At 44.2% G+C, this 24223-nt stretch overlaps 1 protein-coding gene across 2 annotated transcripts in view; it reads right to left on the bottom strand.

The window, feature by feature from the left end:
- Positions 1 to 6536: 6536 nt before the first annotated feature.
- The window catches only part of FGF13 (fibroblast growth factor 13), a 128331-nt gene continuing 110644 nt past the window's right edge, over positions 6537 to 24223 (bottom strand). For both annotated transcript variants that reach the window (XM_010572452.1, XM_010572451.1), the window contains 2 exons: positions 9218 to 9416; positions 6537 to 7954 (listed from right to left, as the gene is read on the bottom strand). In XM_010572452.1, coding sequence (XP_010570754.1) covers positions 7818 to 7954; positions 9218 to 9416 — 336 coding nt within the window. In that variant the 3' untranslated portion in view covers positions 6537 to 7817. The remainder of the gene's footprint in view (positions 7955 to 9217; positions 9417 to 24223) is intronic.

The following is a 24223-nucleotide window of genomic DNA, read 5'->3' as shown; positions in this document are numbered from 1 at the left end:
ACGGTCCCCTGCTCTGCAACGTGCATGATGTGAGGAGCTGCACCGAGGAGGAGAAGGACCTTCAGCAAGTGACCTCCAGTGAGGAAACACTGATGAGACGCTGGCTTTGCATGACACCAGGGATGCCATGGACCTGCCATGGGAGGCTGACACATGCCTGGGCTCCGCATTGCGCATCTTGAATGTTGATTAAATTTGCAGAAGAGGATACTACAGGCCCAAGCATTGGTGACCAAGAAGGTGAGACTGGTGATGTGTTCATAGGTTGAGCCTGAGGGATCTTCCAAGCAGAAGTGGACACCAGCTGGTAAGACCAGCATCCATAGCCCTGACTGGTTTATGATTTCCTTTGCTTTCTCTTTGTTTTGCTCAGACTATGCTGATTAAGTGATCATAAGACCTGCTGATTGACACTCCCTAGAAAAACCTCATTATATTATCTAATGCAAAACCTTTGTATTATTTAATGCAAAGTAATATTTTCACCAACATCTCTGTAGCAGATGAGTTCCCAAATGTTGCCACTACTTCCAAAGGTAATAATTGTTCTTTTAAATGAAGAAAGTTAAAAGCCTACCCCTTTAAACAACAACAAAAGTTCTGCTTTTGCTTAACAAGGAAAGAAGTTTAATTTTTTAAGATCACTCTATATTATTAACTCACTTAATTATCAGAAGGGATGGTTGGATGAGCAGACAATTAAAATAAGGAGAAGCTCAGAAGGAAAAGTTCATCAGTGCATTAGACAGACAATGGGGGAAAGTAAAACTATTTCAAGTACCATTTGAAGGAAACCATTTGGGAAGGAAATAGGATTAATTAAGTTTTGAACCGGTTAATTTTGTTATCTAAAAATATTTCATAGATTAAGACTGTAACATACTTTTATGCATGAGGTAATGTCTGAGGTCCTTCAGCAATAGGCTGAACTGCTGGTCTAAAGGTACTTCAAATCAGCGTAGGACTCCAGACTTACTGGAGTCCGTGGTGTATTCTGCAACTGAGATTAGGATCAGGCCTTGAGACATCCACAACAGAGGAGTCTGAACTGTGCCATGTTATTTTGCTGTACTGGTCGTGGGTCAGGGTGTGAGCTGAGTCCTGCTAAACTCAATGAGTGGCAGTGGTTTTGTTGCCTCTCGTGGAGAATGTGTCCCACTCTCTGATCCTTAGGCTCCATCCCTTCCTTCACCTCCCTTTATTGGCCTTGTCCTTTTCATCATAAGCAAAGTGAAACTTCTACTTCATTGCTCTAAACTGTCTTTGGTAGAGCTAAACAGTGACCTGGAGGAACATGTGGTGAAGCCACTGTCACCAGAAATACCCCTGAACAGGAGTCATTTACCTTCTGACATTTTATTCCCATTACCCCTGCCCTGGAGCACATATGCGTGCAGCACCAGGGATGCTCCAAGTGTCCTTTGGAGGGTTTCTGAGTACAACACTGATTCATGTAAATTCTTTTCTACCTTTTCTTTTTCCTGTTGCCCTTGAGAGGGTGTCTGAAAACCTATCCTTTCACAGATTTGTCTCCCTGAGCTCACAGCAGGAAAGAGAGATGACTTTGGCTCAGTCCTCAATATGGTTTTCTTCAAAATATATATAGGATTGTTTGAAAACACTAAAAGAGCTCTGAGTTCTTGTCTATATGAAACTTCCCTGCTGCAAAGGTTTGGACAATGGAGTCTGTGCCCCCACTCCAAGTGCAGGGACCTGCTTTGTAATACCAGGTCCAATAATTGAATTAAATCAATACGCAAAGGAAGGGCAAAAGAATGATCTTCTCACCCCAGCTGGATAGGGCTTTTGTCTGTGCCTTAGTTTTCTTTAAGGTGCGGGTGACGAATCATGACAAATTACTTTTCAGAGCTTTGCAGTCTATTCACTAATGAATTAATTTTAACAGGCGCCAGCCATGGTCCTCTCAGCGCTGCTGCTGCCATGGCCGGTCAGCCACGGCAAGCAGCATTTTGCCATCAGTGCCTGAGCAGTTCTTTTCATTGCAAAGCCCCCGAATTCACCCCAGTCTCCCCTGGGAGCATGCTCTGAGCTGAGACATCTCCAGCCACGAGCAAAGACGGAGTGTAAGAGAGCTGCCAGTCTGCTGTGTGTCCCCCAAAATATGCCATCGACAGCTCAGATCAGCCCTGATCAACATCTCATCAAATCAACCAGCCCTGTGCGCTACAAATGCCAGGACAGGGACAATTCTTCCTCCCTATACAAATGTGATGGCCCTTGGTGGAGGGTGGACCTGTGATTCCGTCCTCGGCAAGGGGACAAGCTCAGAAAACGAGTGCGACAGACAACGTGTGATGCTGAGAAACCCATGGGAGATGAAAGCACTTATCCTGCCCCTCCAGTTGCTGAATTTAAGTGAGAAATGCCAAACGTGGGGGAAAAATTAGGTCTACAGGTGCTTGAGAGTAATTTTCCATACGTGGTATTTAAGAATCTTAACTTCCAAATCATTAATGATGATCTTTGAAGGGAACCCTGTAAATTGTCTTTCAGTTCCTGATGAGATGGAATAATTTATTACTTCAATTTTTCTGATTAATGTAAAACATGTTTCAAATTTGGGTTTTCCTTTAATATTTAAACTTCCCCATCAGAGGAACTGCAGAAGGGCAGGGTGATTGAGTGCCCCCCAAACTGACGTGGCATGTTCCCAAAGCAGGGTAAGCTCTGCTACTGGAGCCAATCAGCAGTAAAAGCCATCATGCACCAGCAAACCTAGCTTGTTTCACGACCTTGCTCTCCAAAAGGCATGAACCTCGGGGCATGGCCCCACAGCTCTGCTCACTCATGCTAGGGAAGAGAGTTTCTTAAAAATCCACACCGTGAATTGGGAATTTTAAGTTGTCAAGAACATCTCCCTCCCAAAGAGCTGAAAAAAAGCCCAAAGCTGGTGTTACTCAGGGTAAATTGCATGGTAGGGCTTTTTCCTAAGAAATCTATTTTAAATAGGCTTTCTACTACGCTTTTATGTCATTTTTGCAGAGCCAAAGTCAGACAAAACCATGGTGGTTTTTGTCTTGGTCTTGCACCCTGTAGAAAACTGAGCTCCAACATGTAGAGTTGCCATTCCCTGAGCCAGTAAAATGCATCCCACTTTCTGTGTCTTCCATGGACCATGTTGAGGCTACAGCAAACTGAAGGATCCAGCTGTGATGGTCTTGGCTTGACCACTCAAGTTGCCCCTCTCTGGTTCAGGAAGACATAGGAAAAGGACAATGTTAATACAGAAGGGTCTATATCCTAAGGAAAGCTAAGCAATGGTGTAGTGCACCAGTGGCGGGGTGGAGAGCCCTTGAATATCTGCAGTAATAAAAATCAGAGCCTAGACAAGAGGGAGTCTGTTTTAGAGAGAATTATTTATTAGAAGATAGGAGGTTGTTACGTACAGATTCTGTCCTGCAAAAGTGTCCTGGTCATGGATATGTCAGGGAGACATTTAAACCCGTTAGAGCTGGCTCTGGTCTCCATGCAGAGATACTCAAGACACAGCAGAGCTCTGCCAGACCTGGCTCTCGTGCTGGTGCCCAGCTGGGGAGAGGCCTGGCGTACCACAGCATCCCTGAGCTCGTTACACCGTCTTTATCCCACTGGAAAACCTGGCCCGTGGGCTGGAAACCAGTGGTGGGGACACCAGACGGTGCTGCAGAAGGGGCACTGTTCTTCCCTGGGATAACTTGGAGCTATTTTCCCCAAGTAGGGAATTGTCTTCCATCGTGCCAGCGATGAACATGGCTGAGCAAGTGGCTACGGAGATACAACCATGCTATGAGGTAGCATGAGGTAAATTAAAAGAAAAAAAAGAAAAAGAAAAAAGAAAGATCTCTGTGATACAGAGATGAGCTCTTCCCCCCACCCCTCACCCCAAAACCAGGCTAAGCAGGCGATGCCTGAGTCCCCTGCAGAGACCTCCACGAAAGCAGCTCTGACAGGTGGATCACAAAAAGGCAGCAATTTTGCCTCATAATAGTTGTGCTCCTAGCAGTATTCCTCCCAATTTCATGGGTGACCTGTTTTCTTTTGGGTTGGCAGGTAGTATTTGTCAGCCTTTCGTAAGGCCAAGCGAAGCCCAGGTGCATCAGAAAGCTGCTGTGGCGGTTTTGCACCTCCGGAGCCAATTCCAGGCCCGTGGTATGCTGCGGAGCGTGGGCAGCATCGCTGGAGAGGCAGGGACAAGAGAAACGGCAGATGAAAGGCATCAGCCATCACACTGGCAATGACAGAAGAGCCTGAGACCAAGCCTTCTGCAGATGGTTAGTGGCTCACAGCCAGCTTGGTTTCATACCAGCCCCTGGGCTTTGTCCTTATTCCAGATGTGCATCTTACTGTACTCTGCCACTGTACATGTGGCAGAGCAAAGGGGGTTGGCCAGCGGCTATAAGTTTTCTTTTGATAGACAACCATCAATACGGACATCTTCCCAACATCTAGCAGATTTCTTTAAGGAACATATTATACAGGAGTCATCTGCTTAACTTTCTAATTTACGGGTGCTGAAGGATAAAGAAATACTCTGGAGTCTGGCTCCTTAATCTGGTCCTGTGCTGAAGCCACGTTCTTGTCTACCCAAGAGACTTTGCTGGCTGGGTCAGAATATCACCCTCACCTCACTGCTGCAAAGGCATGTTTAACTTTATTTCTCCTTATTAAATCCCAGTCTATGGCTCCAGAGACTACATGGAAAACCCTGGGCATAATCCCCCACCTTGCTCATAGTGTACATGAGCTTTTGTCTACTATCAGGACTCCATCAGGAGTAATGCCCTTTCAGTCCACAATAATCTGATGGAAAATCTATTGTTGGAACAGAAATTTAACATAATTATCAGAAGCAGCTGTTTAGGGCTCATCTATCACCATATCTCTCTTCTCATCTCAATCCAAGAGTGGCCTTTGTTAGCTTGGTATATTAGAAACCTTTGAAACTAAGGACTTGGCAGTGAATGCTCACAGCTGCCGCCAACGTCAATACGAAAGATGGGTCAGACTGCGGACCTCAGAAGGACAATTTGTGAGATGAGCATTTTTCTTTTGCTGCAGATGACCTTCAAGGTTGGAGGGACTGGGGATGGGGAATAACAGTAAGACTGCAGCTATAAAGCAAAGCAGCAGACCTCCAGTTATCTTTAGGATAGTGAACGTTTGGCATTGAACTAGCTTTGCCACACGTATATCTATTTTTAATCAGGTTTTATGTTCCTAAGACACTTGGACTCCTTTTTGGAACGTGTACCTTGGTAAGTTTGATGTTTGGGGTTGGGAGGGTTAAGAGAAACGTTCCACAAGGGCATACCACACTTAGCTGAAGGGAACAGATGCTCCAGACCCGCTGAGTTATCAAAACCTCTGGAGCAATCACGGCCACATCTTCAATTTTTAAGGATTTCTATGGCATTGGTTATGCTCTCACCTTCTTCACCCTTTGGAAAGGGGCAAGCTGAGGACCCCCAGGCCCTCTGAAGGCCAGCAAGGTGGTGGTATTTGGGGAGGGAAACACCCTGCTCCAATATGGGAGCTCAGCAAGTCAGAACTCTTTGCCTACTATTTGCCACAAAACAACAAATCTGGAGGTTCGATCTGAAACACAGTCTCCTTCCCTCCTCTCTCAGCTCCAACCTTAAAAAAGCCGCACTGTCTCAGCCTGGTCTGAAGTCTAATTCCAGCTTGGTCAAGTGGGAGGCATGCAGAACAGACAGCAGAATACCTGATTTTAATTTCAGGCTAACATTTATAGGTAGCTTTTGCCTCCACTTCCATTATTCCCTTCCAGAACTGGTTCTTCAGCCACCCATGATGAAAACTTGTTGCTCCTAGGACTTCTTGAACCACCTTGATGAGTGAAGCTCACCTGTCAGAGCTGCCTAGATGTTGTAGATGAGAAAAGTTCTCACTGATGTTTTCAGAGAGAAAAGGCAGCAGAGAGGGACGTTTTCTCTCCAGAGCACGTGCACAAAGGCAGGAGGCATGGGAGCCTTTTTCCTCGAGACCAGATAAAGCCGGCCCCTCAAGCGTAGCTGCAGTGATGCACAGCAAACGCCGAGCATCCTCGAGGTGCCACCCTGGCACAAGCAGGGCTTGACTTACCGGCTCTCTTTGGGACCCCCCGTACCGAGGGCTCTGGGGAGGTGTGCTGCGAGGTAGCGCTACGTGGCTGCACTAAGGAAAGTCTTAACGGGGAGGGCAGACACGCACGGAGAAGCTGGAGAAGCTCAAAGCAGAGGAGTGCAATTCACTGGGGCTCCAGCAGCGCACGGCAGAGGGGCCGTTACCAAGACTTTGTGGCACTTAATCGTCACTATGTTTTGAGTATCTCGGCTGGGCATGTAAGACCAGTTCTAACAATATCCAAAAGAAAGAACATGTTCTCATTTGTATGGTGTATGGCATTACAGGGGAATAACCCATTACACGGAAAGACTTTGAACATTAATTACAGCATCTTTTATAACTTTATAATTTAACTGCCAACCCTTTCCCTTGAAATTAATCACGGATGTACATCACATAATCAAACAAGCTTTTTTAAAAAGTACATCTTAATATAAATAGTTTATTCAGTGCATGGTTGTGTATACAACAAATAATAAACAACTCGTTTGTACAAGGCAGAAAGCTGCCTGTACAGAACTATGTCAGTTTTGGAGCACAGAATCCAACAATGATTAATGCACAAAATCTTACACATCATGCAACTCTATGCCAATATTCCAACTTTCTCCCATGCAACAGACATGATGACCTAAATGGAAACCTAACTACATTTTTTAAACAATTGTTTCCAATAGCATGTATAAGTATATGTTGTTTAGGGGTAACCTGTCCTAACGCTTCCTCCTACACAATATTCACGTGCCCGTTACAGTGAAAGAAGGACTTTTACAAATAAGACGTTTCTTATAAAAAAATTAAGTCACCTTAATTCCACAGTTTCTGTCTTTAGAAAAGAAGCCACAACAATAGTTTAACATGACACACAAAATGGAATTAAGAGAAATCTACACTGGAGGATAATTTTATCCCTTTCTGTTAACTTCCACTTGGGATAACAAAACAACTCGATTCCTACAGACTGGGGTTAGCACAAGAACTTTACCAGAAACTACAAATCTATAAAAATTTATATTTCATTGTGTTTAAAACCACAAGAACACTGTTTGCTTGAGCCTGAGACACCAACTCTCAGTTCCAACCCTGAATTTTTAATTATTTTTTTTAAAGACATAGCTTTAAAGACCCATTGGAGTTCAGAAATCAAAAAGTTGCACTATTCCAAATTAAAGGACATTTTTTTATCAAGCCTTAGATATAAAACGGTAAGCCAAGGAAACAACAGAGTTTACGTATTTGTTTTTTGTTTGCCCCTATAAAACATACAAGCATTAAAATTTCCTTTGAAGAGCAAAAGTGGTCTTTTTCTGAGTTGGAAAGCAAATTCTTATCAGCAGTGAATGCTGTGAAATGTTTTTGTTTCGTATTCCACAAAGCATAGGAGAGAGAGAGAAAGAGAGAGAGAAGAAGAGAGAGAGAGAAAGAGCTGGACATTTCTTCTCCGAGATTTATTCCGCAGTTATGTTTGCTGGCTATCCAAGTGCCTTGTGATATGCACAAGCATATTCTACATTATTGGGGTATATCCTTTGACAACCAGTAGATCTAATGGCTGATAAACGAGTGACCTATGCAAGTTCGGTGGCTTGTCCTGGGCAATTGAACGTTTGGATGAGAGACTGCTAGTAAGAATTCAACTGCATCCAGAGGTAAGGTTCTGTTTAGAGAGCACTTGGCTTGCCTGAACCTGGCTACGTTGACTCGTTTTGGCTCATGGATTTACCCCCATTTAGCACTCCTGAAACACTTCTGCTCTTTGTTGGGGTCCCACTTCCAGATCTTGAGAACTCTGTGAGATCGTGGAGAGAAGGCTCTTTGTACATGGCCACTGCAAAGCAAAAGAGAGGCAGCACGTCAGCACACATTACGAGCTACTCAGTCTGTTGGTGCAAAGTCCGGCTGTGAAACGTTGGGATTTGTCATTCACCAATATGCAATGTAAGGAGCGAATGAAAGAAACGTAGGAAGGAGACCTCTTCCATTCCAAACACTCCCCAAGAACCTCTGATGTCCGTTTCAAGGGAATGACATTTTAGAGAAGGGAAAAACCACAGCTCCCTGCCTCTCCCAGTTAAATCACCCTCCTGCCCACTGCATTTACAAAAGTCTGAAGGATAGACCCAAGCTGATGTAAATCAACATTTCCTTATTAATGGTGAAGCGGCACTGTCAACAGCTGTGATTGACCTGTTACTAGCACACATAGCCTAAGCAGATAGGTGCAAAAATGGATTTTCAGTCTTCTGTTTGCTTTGTTTTCACACACATTAGAAGTGAGGATCAACCTCGATATCAGTTGCCTAAGAGCTAGTCCTAAATGTAGACTGCCAAACTAGTCCGGCATCCACCCAGGGCCATGCACCTTTGAAATATCCTCTCTGATTTCAAAATGACACTGCCTTAAAAGGCTACCTAAGAGCATAACCCAGAAGTAGAAGGCTTCATTCCTCTTAAGGAAGGAGCATATGGAAGCTAGTTCTTTTGGAGAAAAGCAGCGCCTCCATACATCAACTGAGATCTCCCTCTCTGCATTGACCAAAGAGGGAGCCAAGTCTGACCACAGTCCTGATTCAGATCCTTCAGTTAACTGGGATGACTGTACCTCCTGGTTTTAATACACAGCGGTATATATATGCCACATGCATTATTACCTTTAATGTCATACGCTGATGCCACTTTAATTGTGGTTCAATAAGCACTGCACATTACAGCTTTATCTCAGGCAAAAATAGACAAACAAACATCCTGTAACATAAATCACAGACTGACAAGCTATACAGCAAGCCACTGACGGCCTGTCAGCAGATGTTTGAGCCATTCCAGGTAGAGCCTTCGTTATCTGTAACGGAGACAGTGTGGACTTTGGGCACAAAGAAACTAACACACGTATTTGGTTAGATCAGAGAAATGCAGAGGTAACGTAGAGAAACCTAAAGAAATGCAGCTCTGGTTACATTAACAGTGTGTTACAGAACATTATACACCTGTTCTGTAAGTAGCTGAACCCTTCAAATATGTATGCGCAGCAATTAAACATCTCTAACATAAGATAATGTCAGTTCAGATAGATGGAGCAAACCCAAGCAATTACCTTTTAATGGTTTTGGAAGAAAGTGTGCTGCAGGTTTATTTTTCTTCACGTGGTTTCCTTTCATTATTTCTCCTTCTTTGTTAAGACCCAAATACCAACCCCGGCCAGACTGTTGCTGTCTGTAGATCATTGAAGAATACGTCACGTAGTAGTTTTCAAATACTGATTCTTTGAACTTGCATTCAGGTGTAAAATGTTCCTGTAAGAAAGCAACAGATCAATATGTGCAGTGCTGAATCTCATATCAGTTAATGAAAAAGCATCCAATATTCATTGCTTTCCTGATGGTTAGAAGACATACCTCTCACCCTCCACTATCCAATTATGAAACACAGGCCCTAAAGTATTAACAAAAGAGTAACACAATTTGAAACCCGTGAAATGACGCTGTGAGCAGCTCAAAGTAGCATAATAAAATCTTTTTGAACGAGTAAAAAGTCTAAGTGAAGAATTATTGATTGATGCAACTAATGGATATTAGGCAGACACAGCCCTGATGTCAACCTCAGGGGACCAGCTGTGGTCCAGCCCCACAGGCGAGAAGCAAGGCCACGTAATGCCTTTGCGCATTAACTGCTGGCCTTAACTGCCTTTGAGGAAAGTGCAATAAAAATTCAAAGCCAAGATGCCATGAGTAAATGGTTGCTTCTTACTAATGCAGCAATATTAAGCTAGCTTGTAGCAGCTGCCTCTTTGGCCTCATCTATGCTCTTTCCCTGCCCAGCATATCATCCAGTGAAACCAGTTGTCGGAGACCCACTGCAGACATTGGCCTCTGCTCTGGGACTGGCAAGAGTTAAACGGTACCACAGCTGAAAGCCTGTAGGATCAAGCTTTAGTCTTCACGTTGAATTGCACTGCTTCTTTTGGGGAGATGGTATTGGGCTAACAGTTAAAATGAAGAGCAATAATTCAGAAGAAAGACTTTTTCTTCCTGCCAGTGGTGTGACTGGCTTCCACTGTGCAACGGTCTTGACTCAATCAATACCTTTTGGCACTATTGCCCAGATTCAAAAAAGGATACAGACATGAAACATGGGTCTTAGAGGGATCTAAGACCAAAATGCCAGTCCTGCCAGCACCACTCAGCTGCTTCCTAATGCCCCTGGGTGCTTCAGGTTTTTTAACATTAAAAGTTCTGACAATGTCTCACCTACGGACCCCTAAAAGTCCAGAAAATATGAAAGACGAAGGGCTTGGTCTGGTGATGCAAATCTTAATATCACAATCCTGCCTGTCACCGCACCACACAGCAGCCTCTTGTTTGCTGGTCCTTCCTTGTGAAGGCAGCCAGCTTCAGTGGAGCTGCCCTTGTGCTTAAAGTATCCTACAGTGGCATGAAAAGAAAGGAGGAAAAATTGTGCTTGCATATGATTGTAATTTTGATTAAAAAAAAATCAAAGGAAATTAAATGTCTCAGGAGCTTAAGATGTTCATATCTAGTTTCTCAAATATTCTTGTGTGAGAAAAAGATGGTATTTAAAAAAACAAACCACTGTGCATTTTCTGCACATCTTTTCCCATTTTGTCTTCTCATAGGAGAAAGAGAAAACCTCCCATCCTCTGACTGGCATTTGCTTCAACAAAGAATGTGAAGTAAGCAATTTTCTTCTTTTTTCTTCAAGCTAATTGGCCGTTATTTAGTTAATTGACGATTGGTTTCAATTGCTGTCAAATGGGGACAGTCACTGCATTTTTGCAAGATTTCTAAATACAAGCCTTCCATCACTCTACCCTGCCCAGTGCTAGCCATGTTAACAGAGACTATTGCAAGTGTATCATCCAATTAGCAGCAAAATGGAAAACTACAGTGCTCCCGCTGGAAGATTATGGTTTATGTACAGTAATTTGGAGCTGTTTCGGGTACAAAAGGCCTGCTTGTACACAGCAGCAGAGGGTCAGATTGCAAACAGAACTGGAACATTTACTCTGGCTCTCTTAGGAAGCAAGTTAACCCCGCTCTGAGCAGCAGGAGCCAACAGCCCGCAGAGTCCCTTGAAATGGAGGGACAGAAACAGTGGGGAGACAGAAGAAAAGACACTAAAAAACTCCCTCACCCCTGATTTTTCCCTTGGCTGTGAGGCTCGTGGTAACAAGCCGCAGTGGAAGCGCTGCGCTGCTTGCTGTAAGTGAGTTTGCGGTTGAGCCCACGTACAGCCAGACACCGGCCTGATGGTGCACACCAGCCTGACAGCCATCCCCCATGAGCATCCCAGACAGTAATCCCCTCCCTGGAGCATCCTGCAGTTCAGCAATAACTACCATGGTGGTGATTTCTCATGACAAACAGCGGAAACAAAACCACCTCTCTGTAACGTGCTCAGTTACCGTGACAAATTCCCTCCCCATTTTTCCAGCACTAAAGCAGACCACCTCATTCACCTGACTGGCTTGGCACAGAATTGTGCCTCTTTGTCTTGACTGACATCTGCTTAATTCCTTGGCTGCAGCTTCAGAAAGGTGCTGCACAGTGGGAAAGGCATCCTCCTTGCCAAATAAAAGTAGATCCCACGTGAGCTGTTTGCTGAAGCTGAAGTGCTCTGCTTGCTCCTGAATACTAAGCCGCTGCTTACCTTTTGCAAGAGGTTGTTCCCACCCATCACTTGCCTTTAGTTTAATCCAACATGTGTCTTTCCTACTCCTTAAAAAAAAAGCTGGGGAGGAGAAATGCAGAGAGAAGCTCTGAATGAAGAATGCTAGCAAATGTGCTCCTGATTTGAGGGCATTACAATTAAATGTACTTTTCTGAGCTTGGCAAGCCCGCGTGCCAACCCAGCTGGGTATGGACAGGACTTCTATCAGCACATCAGTTCAAAATACAGTGCAAATTGGCCATTATGTTGTCTTTGCTGGCAAATTCTTTAATAAGGTACTGAGGAAGGGCAAGGTAAATTTGGGAGAGGGCTGAGTGCCCCAATTAAAACTGATCTTTTCTAGCTCATATAGTCAATCCTATGGAAAATTTATAAATAAGTATTGAATTCTAAAGCCAGTTTTTTCCTGTCTTTCAGCTGTCCTCTTTGTCCATCTTTGCAATGAAAATAATTCGAATGAGTTCTGAGAAGTGCAATGTTATGAATATATTGTTACACAAACCAGATGAAAAAATAAGTATTTGTGTGAAATAGTATTTCAATCTCAGCTTAATTCAGAAGTCTGGGAAGATGGCACGTACACGACAGTAAACTGCACTCACCCAAGCCCCTCACACATGCACCCTAACAATGAATGAATGAATGTATGAATGAATGAATAAATAAAGTGCTGGATTCTCTGTAGTCATGACTCAGCCAAGCAAGAAGATGAACTGTCAGGAGCTTCTTCTTGGTTTTGAGCTGATCAGCTGAACTACTGAAATGTTCCTTCATGAATAGATCTGCAGCTGCATTAAATATGTGAAAAATAATTAAAAAAGAATAATTTGGTGTATGATAATATGGTAAAAAAGCCTTGTAGCATACACTTAGAGTGGCTGTATTTCCAGGCAGCTGACTAGATTATATCTAAAATAATTCAGTGGCTCCCATACAAATACTGCATTACAGGTATTCCAAGGCTGAAAGCTAAAATACTGTAAAAGTGAAGCTGGAATTCTTCCTGCTCTAATTGTGCAAAAGCCATGTTTCAAGCCAAAGACCATCTAAATTATCAGCCATCACACCCACCTATAATGCAGGACTGAATATTAATTATTCTGGGCCCCAAATTATTATGATGCAGGAATTCAGACTTCCCATAGACAGAAAATGGGAAATCTGCTTTTAAGAAAGGTATTTATTGTGTTCAAGTTTCTGTCGTATTATAGAGGCCTCTCGTCAGGGTGGCTGTAGGCACAGTGCACATAAGGAGGGCAAAGACGTTTGTTCTCTGCTATTTATTGCAAACTGTATTTGCATCATGGATACCAACAGCAGGGGACATCACCAAATACTTTATGGAGTAGTAAGTTTAAGTCATTAGGTCAATACTGAGTTAGTTTGTTCAGTGTTTGTATATCACTCACTATAGGTTGAATGTCCTGCAGCTACCCTACAGCAGTTGACCAGAACAATCAGAAATGTTATTCAGATGGATTTAGTGCTAGGGGCATGGATAAACAAACAAGAAAAGAAAAATTAACTTTGAAAAGTTTTGGGGAAAAGTATTGGGTACTTGGGAAACTTGGAAAATGTTCTGACTTATTGAGCATATAATTATGTTCCATGTGATCAATGACTTTGCTTATGGGATTTATTCTTTATTTTCTCCACCTAATGAAAATTGGATTTTTTTTTCTCCATATCCTGATTTCTTTCAGGACTATAATGTAGCCCAGGATTCCATTCTATAATCATGAATTTTTGAAGGAGCCTCTTTAAGGCTCCAGAGTAGTGATTTTCTGCGCCACTGAGCCTGCCTTTTCTTATTAACAGAGATTGATTTTCTCCATCTTGGCATGTGAAGTTCCAGGGTGTATCCTCTGGATCATCACCCTGTAATGTGCAGTGATATCAACAACACAAGATGTGAATACTTCCAACTTTAATGTTATCAGAAATAACAGCTTTTAGATCACCAGTGTGAGAAGACTCTGAAGAAACCGGTATTTCGTGAAGCCACCAAAGGCTGTTTGCTATAGGAATTGAAATTTACAATTATCTTGAAGCAATTTATTCTGGATCAGATATATTACAGTTCCCACAAATATGTTCCAATTCCACAATATTGTCCATTTTGCTTAAATTCACCTATTTTGAGGAATCCTCGTGATTTCAGTGGGAGCAACTCACAATATATGAATATGTACAGGTCTTGTAGGACCATAATTAGGAAGACACTTTGACCATGTAGAATCACAGAATCATAGAATCGTTTAGGTTGGAAAAGACCTTTAAGATCACCGAGTCCAACCGTTAACCCAGCACTGCCAAGTCTACGACTAAACGTAATCGTGACTGTATACAACAGTTGCCAGTCACAGTAAAAGACATGCTCATCAAAAAGCGGTGTGTGCTTTTGAAGACATGCTGTACCAGTGCACTGTGGAGCTTCATTTCGGCTACACCTCTTCCAGGTGAGTTCTCATAAAGACATCACAGGTAGCACAAAGCCCTCAGGAGGTGCTTTAAAGCTGAACTAACTGCTGCTAGAACAAAAAAATACTGCTGAACAGGAATTTGTGGAAGGCTGTAATTCCCCTTGAGTTCACTACAATCTGAAGGCATGTGCACCGGTCATGCAACCACGCCAGGAAGAAAATTAAATTCAAAATTATATAGAAAAAGATACACTAAATTATTTCGTCAGGAAACCTACTTACTGACAAGAGTGATAGGAAGGCACAATTTTCCTGGAAGGTGATCCCAAACAGCTCCATAGCATGGAATTGCCTGGGATAGTGCAATAAGCAGGAATTTACCAAGTGAAACATATCCTGTCAGGGGTGTGTAAATTTATTTAGGACAAAGCTTCTTGGAAGAGTAAAATGGAGCCCAAGGAAGCAGCTGGATATCCAGCATCTGCAGAGTAAGATTTTTGGTTGTCACTAGGTATTCTCTGAATCTATGAGAAAAGTATCGAAAAGACCCTGTAATTATTCCCTTGGCGTTGTTCCTTTGTACAGCAAATCAAATGCACAAACTCAGGGAAAAACACACACAGTGAACTGAAGCAGAAATCATACTAATTGCGAATACAGAGATTTAGAGGTTTAAGTTTTGTTCATTCCTCTTTTTCTAGCCTTCTCAGTGACACAGTTGTGAAAACTTGTCCAAGGCATCTTTGCCCAGATTTTTAAGTGGTATTTAGGCACATCAATAAATACCTATTTAAAGCTTGGTGCGTCACCTCTCAGCATGCTCTGCCCATGGAATGGATGTACTGCCTGATGACCCCAGGGAAAAAGACTCAGTGACTGTAAACAATGCTGAAATTTAATTGAGATAGGAACTATGCATGATCATATTATTGCTCCCCTGTCTTTTGGTGATGCTTCACTTCTATGACTGTGTTGATTAACCAAAGCACTCCTTAATTGGGGCAAGAGAACTAAGGCGTGATACATACAGAAAGGAGACGCTCTTCTGAATACTGCAGAGGAAATTAATCCTGTTAGAGAAAGCTTGTAATGTGGTTTAAAATTTCTGCAAGATGCCCAGGAGAACACCTCACAGATGTCAAACACAGGTCCCTTTCCTAATCCGTCCCACAAAGTCATGAGATGTAATTTACTTGGTATGAATAAGACAGACAGAAGATCCACTTTGCCCCCAAATGCTTCTCTTCTGCATCAGTGCTTCTGCATCACATGCGCCTCTGCTGATCCTGGAAGCGTGGTACAAGGAAACCTCTGCAATTACCTGAATGATCAAGTCCTCTATAAATATTTTAATACCTTCTAATGCTTGCACCTACCCTTTTATAATTTCTGTGGCTTTTAGGCACCAGTCCTAGTTCAAAATCAGTGAAATTCTAATAAGATAAAAGAAGAAACTAGTCTTTAAACATTGCATGTTTTGTGAAACTGGGGAAGGCTCGTTAAGCAGTAAGTGCCCGTCAAGTTGTCTGAGGGCTCTAAACCAGACCAGCAGAGAAGATCAACATATGTGATACAATCCTACTATTACCTAGAAGCTGTTTTTTAAATCATATTTCATTTTTATTGTTTCACACATACAGAAGTCCTATTACTGCTTCAAAATCTGTAAAGGAAAGCCTGTATCTTAATATGTAATTAAGCCTCTTTGGAGAGAGATCTTCTCTACTCGTGTAAGTATGGGTTTGGGGTTTAAAAAGTGTTTTGGGTTAGTGTGGCAGGGTTTTGGTAGTGGGGAAGGGGCTGCGGGAGTAGCTCCTGTGAGAAGCTGCTAGAAGCTTCCCCAGCTCCAAGTCAGACTCACTTCTGGCCAAGGCCAAGCCCATGAGCGACGGCGGTAGCACCTCTGGGAGAACAGATTTAAGAAGGGCAACCTGCAGCGGAGAGGGGAGTAGAAGGTGAGAGAAAGCCCTGTGCAGACAGCGAGGTCAGTGAAGAAGGAGAGGAGGAGGAGCAGGGGAGGAGGGGATGCCCCTGCAGCCCGTGGTGAGATGGCAGGCTGTCCCCCCCCAGCCCGTGGAGGTCCACGGTGGAGCAGATGCCCACCTGCAGCCCGGGGAGGAGCCCAAGATGGCCGGGACTCCATGGGACAGCCCGCACTGGAGCAGTCTGTGCCTGAAGGACTGCAGCCCATGGAAGGGACCCATGCTGGAGCAGTTCATGAAGGACTGGGGCAGGGGAAGAGTGAGGAGTCCTCCCCCTGAGGAGGAAGGAGCGGCAGAGATAACGTGTGATGAACTGACCCCAAACCCCATTCCCTATCCCCCTGCACTGGTGGGGGGGAGGAGAGAGAGAAAACTGAGAGTGGAGTTGAGCCTGGGAAGAAGGGAGGGGTGTGGGGAAGGGGTTTTAAGATTTGGTTTTACTTCTCATTATCCTTGTTTTGATTTGATTGGTTACAAATTCAATTGATTTTGGTTTTTTTTTTCCCCAAGTTGAGTCTGGTTTTCGCCTGTGACCTTAAGTGGTGAGTGATCCCTCCCTGTCCTTGTGTCGACCCACGAGCTTTTCTTCATATTTTCTCCTCCCCATCCCACTGGGGGCAGGAGTGAGCAAGCGGCCTTGCGGTGCTTTGTTGCTGGCTGGGCTTAAACCACGACAAAAAGAAAGATTAGAATAACTTTCCCAATGTCTAGCCAAAGGTTGTATTGCATGATAAAACCCTCGAATTCATGGACTGCGCTCTCAGGTTTGGTCAAGGACTGGTTAACATCACTATAGCTTCTGGCTAAGGCAATCTCCAGTTGAAAAATGGGAGATGGAAGTTATCCTGCGTGTTTTCCCTGTACTTCCACACTCTGATTCTTCCCTAGGTATGTGCCACCGATCATCTTTGGGTGGTGAACTTGCTGGACCTTGGATCTGATCTGCTACAGCTTCTCATGATCCTCTGTCCCACATGACTGAGTCAAGCAGAGGAACTAAACCTTCCTGGCTGAGCAAAGCACCAAGAGCTCCCCTCCGAGCAGGTCAACTGAAAAGCAAGAGCTGCCTCAATACATGACCTGCATGGACATTACAGAAAACAGGGATGTTGGAAAAGATGTGCTCCCTGAAAACGTGCTGGGAGAGATCCTGCCTGCTCAACCTGAATGAGAAATGGAGTCATCTTACATCACCAAAGGCAGCTGAAGCGGGTAACTATCTATACCTAGTGTACTGGTAGCTCTGCGTAGTGTCTGAATACCCAGAGCCCACTGAGGCTGGCAGTTCATTTCAGCAGCCTTGGGATCATGCCAGCTGGTGAATCCTGCTCCCATTCAAAGCTACAGGAGAACTCCCTTTTCCTCTTAGTAGGCTCACGATTTTCCCCAGAGCAGCCAATCCTTTTCGTAATTTTCCTAAGCTCATTATCTCTGTTCCCTGCGACAGTGGCTTCCACAGGTGAAGCCAGCACTGCGGAAAACATATTTAAAATGTGTCCATTGTTGTTTTTTATCATAAGCAAATTTCTTGTCTTATTTTTCTTACAGCTTTCTTTTCTCAGCTTTTAATTTTGGAAAACAGCACATAAAAGTACCCAGTGTGCCTCTTCTGTGCCATTCATTACCTCACATCCCTCTATCATGTCTCTGCTTATTCATCTCTTGTCTTAACTAAGCGGGCCTAATCTTTTTACATCTCTCCTCATATGAAAGGTTCTCTGTGCCTCCAATAATTTTCATTACCCTTCACTGAATCCTTTCAATTTTTTTTCTCTATCATTTCCAGAACTGAAACACAACATTTAAAAAGAGGCTGTACCATTAAGTTGCACAACGGAGGTAAGGTATTTTCAGTCATTTGTCTTATGACAAAGTAAAATGGTCTTTGCCGTTCAGCCTCACTATTGTGCATTCGTACAAAAGTTCTCTACCTTTTAAGTTGTGTCTCTGATAAATATGGCCCAATTTTAATGGTATTTCTGACCCTCTGATCAGTCAGTGTACCCAAGCTTAAATACTAAAGGAAGGGAGAAGGAAGCAGAAGGCAGATAGCACAGCTTTCTTCCCCAGAACTAGAGCAGAGAGCCCCAAAGATGCTAAGCAACCTATTTTATAACATACCCATTATTACACAGATAACCTGCCAGCCATTGCAATCAGATTTCTAGCAGTTATAATTGACATCAAATCCTGGTATTGTCAAATCTCTCTGACACAGCTGTTGTGCAGAATGTCCTCAGCTTGAGCGTGTCACGCACTACTTTTAAAAAAAATACATCTAAGTTGAAAAACTCCTTTTAAAGTATGGGGCCCACGTTCTGCTTTCAGTTAAAGACAGCCCTGCATCCCACTCGTTTTAATGGCCAAGCCTTGAGCCCATTGCCATTCGCTGAACATGGCCAGTGGCATGAGATGCTGAAGGTGAGCACCAAGAGGAGCCTCAGCCTTAGGAGACACCGCAACTGCCTTGTTTTGAGTGAACTGCTTGTGGTTTGTTCCTCTGAGTTGCTAATTGCCTGCCAGCTCTCCCTTTGGCTTTGTATGTCACCGCCTCAGTGGGACACGGGGACAGAGAAACCATGCAAAGCCCGGTATCTTCCACCAAGCAGCAACAAGCTGCAGCAAGAACGCGCCGAGGAAAAGTCGCTCCATCAGGCAGACGAGCGTGGCATGAAGACACGTCGCTTTGTCACAGCCCAGCCGCTGCGAGGAGGAGATGTCTGCGAGCTGGCAAGAGCAGCTGAGAAAGAAAACACATTCCTGTCCCAGTAGCCCTTTTACACAATTACTCCTGTATTCGTCTACATGATCGCTGCCACTGGGGGAAACCCGCACTGCTGCTGCTGGGGCTGCAGAGCGCAGGGCGGCAGCCGTGGGTTAATTTGCTCCTGGAACAAGGCGACTTGGCCGGAATTTGTTAAAACACCACCTGGGAGCGAGGGGCAAGAAGGCAGCACAACCTTTCTGCTGCCACACTGAGTGCCTTGGCCGTACCATCCCGAAATGCTGCTTGCGGTTATGTGGGCCGTGAGGGGCTGCAAAGCCAGGTAACCTGGGATGGGGTTCAGCAGGCAGCAACAGCCACACTGGGGCACCCCTGGTCTCAGCAGAGAGGGTGGGAAGCGATGCTGGAGCACCGCATCACCAAACGCTCCCCTGCCACTTTTGTGGTCACAGCTTTTCGGGCACCGGGGAGCTCCCCAGGCAGGCTCTGAGAAGGAGCAGGGCTAATTAGAAGAGTGTGGGATTTACTGCTGTATCCTAGATACAGGACATCAGCCCTGGGGTAAGGAGATGGAAGAGATCTCCTTCAGACTGTCACCCATGAATTCACGCAGATTTATCTTAAAGTGCTGAGAAACAATAATCTCATCAGTGTTTGCAGCAAGCTCTAAATCTGCCTGCTTAATTACAAGCAGGGACATGACCCTTTTAGCAGCGGATGCTCCTAAAACTCCATGGAAAAAAGGAAAGCACGCAAAGGTTTCTCTTTCTGGGGGGAAGGGCTGTTGAATGAACAACAGTCAGAACAAGTAGTACAGACCTTCCCGTGGGAATAGGTGATAACAGGGAATGCTGTTTCTGTGGTAACCTGCAACCTGGCTGAAAGCCTGTCTGTACAACTGCTGTGAGTTACGAGGAGTAAATCGATGTGGAAGTGCTCTCCTTGTCCTTTGCTGCTCTGGTGAGATGCCACCCTATGTTTCTGACGGCAAACTCGTGGAGGCAGTGCTCTTCCACCCAAAAGCTGGGCAGGTAGCTCTCCCAAGCAGAGCCTCAGCTCAGCTCAGACCTCCCCAAGCCACCACCAGCCGCCTCGCTGACACTAGAGAAGAAAGATGGGGTCCACCCCAGAAGAAGTGCTTAGAGACAGATGCTGCTGAATGAGCTCTTTGTCTGCACACTAGAAATTGCCTCTGCTCACTGACTGCGAGAAGCTGCAAGTGGAAGATAAATAACAGCATGAGCTGCAGGAGAAGAAATAATGCCACATTACATCAAACAGGACCTTGCTTCACTGTCAGCTTAGAGTCTATTCCGCACGAAAGGACAGCCCTGCCATTTGGCCTCTATATTTTATTAATGCGGATGCATATTTATGGTGCTATGGATTAGCCGATACTTTGGCGTTCAATACCATCCTTTTACGCTGGAGTTCTCGGCAAAGGCATTTGTCCTGTCTGCTGTTAAGCCTCGCGTGCAGTTAGCAGTGCTCTCGGACAGCTGCTGTTCTCTCCCCAGACCATCCCTCTGCGCTGTCTGGGCTGGAATCACTGCCATAGAAATGCCTCACCTATACCAATACTACAAAACATGTTTTGGGAAGCCACTGTAAACCTCTGTAAAGTAGTAAATGCAGTATAGTCTTTGGACTGGCATTATATACTACAAATAATATTAATACCAAACTAATAGGCCTATTAATTAGGTTTTTATTCTGCAAAGCACTATACTGCAAGCTTAATTTTTAACATGGGTAATGTCAGTGTTGGGAAAGTTACGCAGGTCATTACACTAAACAAAAGCAGTGACTCTTTCAGTACCTGATCCAAAATGTATTATGACCAAGGGAAATACTACCCGTGCCTTTACTGCATTTTGGTTAGCTTTCTAATGTTCAGGTACTCTGCAAAAAAGCATCCATCTTCCTTTAAGAAATCAAGGATATTTGGTATTTGTGTCACTATTAATTCAGCTTACTTGCTTACTACGAAGTGTAAATAAAAAAGACCGAGCTTAACACTGATGGGAATGTCATAGGTTCGAGGAGCTGGTTAGCTCCACCCTGACCAAACCAGCAGCTCTGTATGAACAAATGGTAATGAGACCTTTTCAAATGAGCTTGATTTACTGCAATCCATTTATTCATGAATGCCATGGATGGATGTTTTTCAGACCTCGGTAGTTTAACAGTGCCAGGGCATTACCGGCAGCCAAACCCTGCTTCTTGATATAGAGCAGCGATGCTCTTTGGAATTCCTCTGCCCTCATGGCTCCCTAAATTACGCTGTTGAACATATGCAGCTAAGAGGATCTCAGAGGGATGCTTGTATTAGATGGCAGGGTAATTGTGGGATTTAAGAGATTTCAGATGGCAAAACTTTTAATAACAAGATAACAGAGGATTATACAAGGGAGATGAGATCTAAGAGTGACCCTTTATTTGAGAATTGATGCTGACTGGCAGAAAACATTTGTTTCAGCAGGTAAAGACCCCATCTAAGAAGGGCCACTTATGCAGAGAACAGGCTAAATTTCTCTCCGTAAATGACATACCTGCATTTCTTATAAGCAACACTTTGAGTGTCAAATTAATGGTAATTCAAGTTTGAGGAAGTTTTCCAGCACCTTGCACACAAAAAACTGTGCAGCAGAGCAGAGCCCAGCCCCCCCTGCAACAAGCACAGGAGCACATACATGCCTGTGTGTAATTTGGGGAAGTCATGCACTAGCATTTAAAACCCTGCATTGGTCTAACAAGCAAGTTGGCACCATGTAGCTTGAGCAATGGGAGGCTTCATGTTACAGTCAGCGCTCAAACTGCAGTGCACTCTCCAGCAAAGCCTGAATACGTCCCTAGAACAGCTCAGACAGAGCAGGAGGGCAACAAACAGCCACTTCCACGTCTCATCAGTCCTTCGGAAACCAGGCAGAGTCACAGGGAAACCTCACTGAAACATCAGACAGGTCCACAAAGCTGCTTCCAAAATACAGTTTCTTTGGGTTTTCTAGTTGTTACTTCTAAACAGCAAGCCACATAATGCAGAAAGAAACAAACATTTCTAATACCTCATTTCCTGATACGGCTATGCCATTAACATCTAAAGATTGGGCTGAATATTGTATGTCCTCTTAACAGTCCTCCAACAACTGTCCTAATGAAGTTAAGAATACATGCTTTCTTTTCCAGTGATTTATGGGAAGTTTTCTCTAAAACAAATACACGGTCTAATAGGAACCCCCGTCCTTCCAACAGACAGCCAGAGCACAGCGATAAGCTTAGAAAGCTCTGTTTTCCTTCCCACACAGTGATATGGACTTTGCGAGGGTCTGTCATTTGGCTATTTTATGACTCCCTGCTGCCCCTGGGCTGTGTAACAGATTACTCTGGAGCCAGACTTTTGGGAGACACCGTGCTGCTCTTGTCTAAGCAGCAGAGGAGACATGGGTCCCTGGTAAAACACTTGCAAAGCTAATTTAAACTTGGAAGACACCCAAATGTCTCTGGGAGGTGCAATTTAAAACCCTAACCTAAGATAGCCTGGACTGCAATCGCAGATTTCTGGGAATGGTGTGGAACAGTTCCTCCATGAGCCAAACACTGCAGATCTCTGTATTATAATATTTCGACAGGAGAGCTGTTGTCATTCTGAGTTATCTCACAGAGAAAAAAAGCAGCAAAACAATAAATTCAAACATAAGTATGACTGCTCCCTGGCTTACACATCTGCACCAGCAAGTCTGTCAGACTTCCTGAGAATTTGAGTCAAGGAACATTTACGATCTCAATCTCAGTCGCAAACTCAAACTCAATCTCAATTTCTCTGACAATGTTACCTGTTGAACAGACAGAGAGCTCCCTGAAAGGATTTAGAAAGGTTCTAGTGCAGAGAAATCTTCGTCCCTGAATCCTACAAAAAGTTGAATGGTGTGAGCATTTTCATTTTAAACCCAAACCTTGTTTCTCTGCTACAGAAAGTAATTTTAAGCACAGCTAAAACAAAGAACTTCTGGCACTAGATTAACAGATGCCGTGGGTTGTCTTGCGAGGAGGATTCTGAAAGGTAAGTCCAACGCTTAGTTTGAAAAATACTGTTGTATTATTTTTTTTTAGAATCTAAACTGCCCTGGATCAATTCTGCTTCTAAAATCTGGTTATCTATTTCCAAGTCAGCAAATAATAGCTGGCTGCAGCCAGCCAGGCAGAGAGCAGAGTGCTAAACCACCCTGCAATTGAAAGTATAAAGGTAAGACTGTCTACCAGAAAAGGTGATCGTCTTTCAATTTACCCACTGGTTGATCTTCCATTTCACTGTCCAGGGCAACCCCTTGTTAGTATAACCTAACAAGCAGCAAAAAAAGGCTGAGGGAAGAAGGCACAGTAGACCAGGGATTCAGGGGAAATGCTGATGAATCCCATCACCTGCCTACTGAAGTGTGCACAAGGAATATGGGCTGGCAAATTCAGAAATGCAGTTTTCCTGTAGGCAAGCAAGACTCCTTGGACATCTTTGAGCTCTGAGGGTTTTGAGGCTGAACCTGTGGAGACCAAATGGGGTAACTAAATGCCATTTAAATTCTACCACTGAAATAAAAAGTCAGACTACCAATGAAGTAAATGGGATTCATCTATCTAAATATCCCTGAGGATCTGAGTCCAAATCTGGACCTGTGTGTGCAAGTCCAAGCTTTGATTCATCTCATCTACCTTCAGGCACTTAAAAGAAACACCAAAGTTAGGAGCTGGGTCAGTCTGGGATTTTCTTGTCCTCAACGAGCATAGTGGGGATAAATTACCCCTGGAGAGGCTAAGGGAGCATGGATCTGCCGCGTTTGACTCCTACACCACAGACCCAGCTCTGCTAAAGCCTCTGGTCCTTTCTGAAGACACAAACTGAGCTGCAGAGGTGCTGGCCCTGTCCCTCCTCCAGTGTTACTGGGGCGGCGTGGCCAGTCTGTGAGCTCTGCTGGGAGCCTCGGCAGGGCTGGTCCATCCCAGTATGCCACGGCCCAGCAGAGCAGCACAGACTGTCCCCAGGTGGCCCCAAGTTGCTGTCCCCCATCACAACACGAGATGGGTTAAGTGAGCTTTAATACCAAGTATTGTATAGAGAAGGATTTCAGATCTGCTCTTGTCCAAGCCAGGGAAAGTCTGCCCCAGATCAGCCTTGGCATCAGCAGTCCGACTGCTGAAATGGAAAGAAATTACCTTGGGTACATCTGAGGTACAGTTTTTGTTTTGCAATATTTACAGGGATTTCTTTCCCCTTCACTGGAACAGCCCCC

This window comes from Haliaeetus leucocephalus, unplaced genomic scaffold, assembly GCF_000737465.1.
Source record: "Haliaeetus leucocephalus isolate CR32 unplaced genomic scaffold, Haliaeetus_leucocephalus-4.0 Scaffold340, whole genome shotgun sequence".
NCBI lineage: Eukaryota > Metazoa > Chordata > Aves > Accipitriformes > Accipitridae > Haliaeetus > Haliaeetus leucocephalus.
Note: the sequence above shows the minus strand (reverse complement) of the source record. Positions and strands in the feature narration are given on the sequence as shown.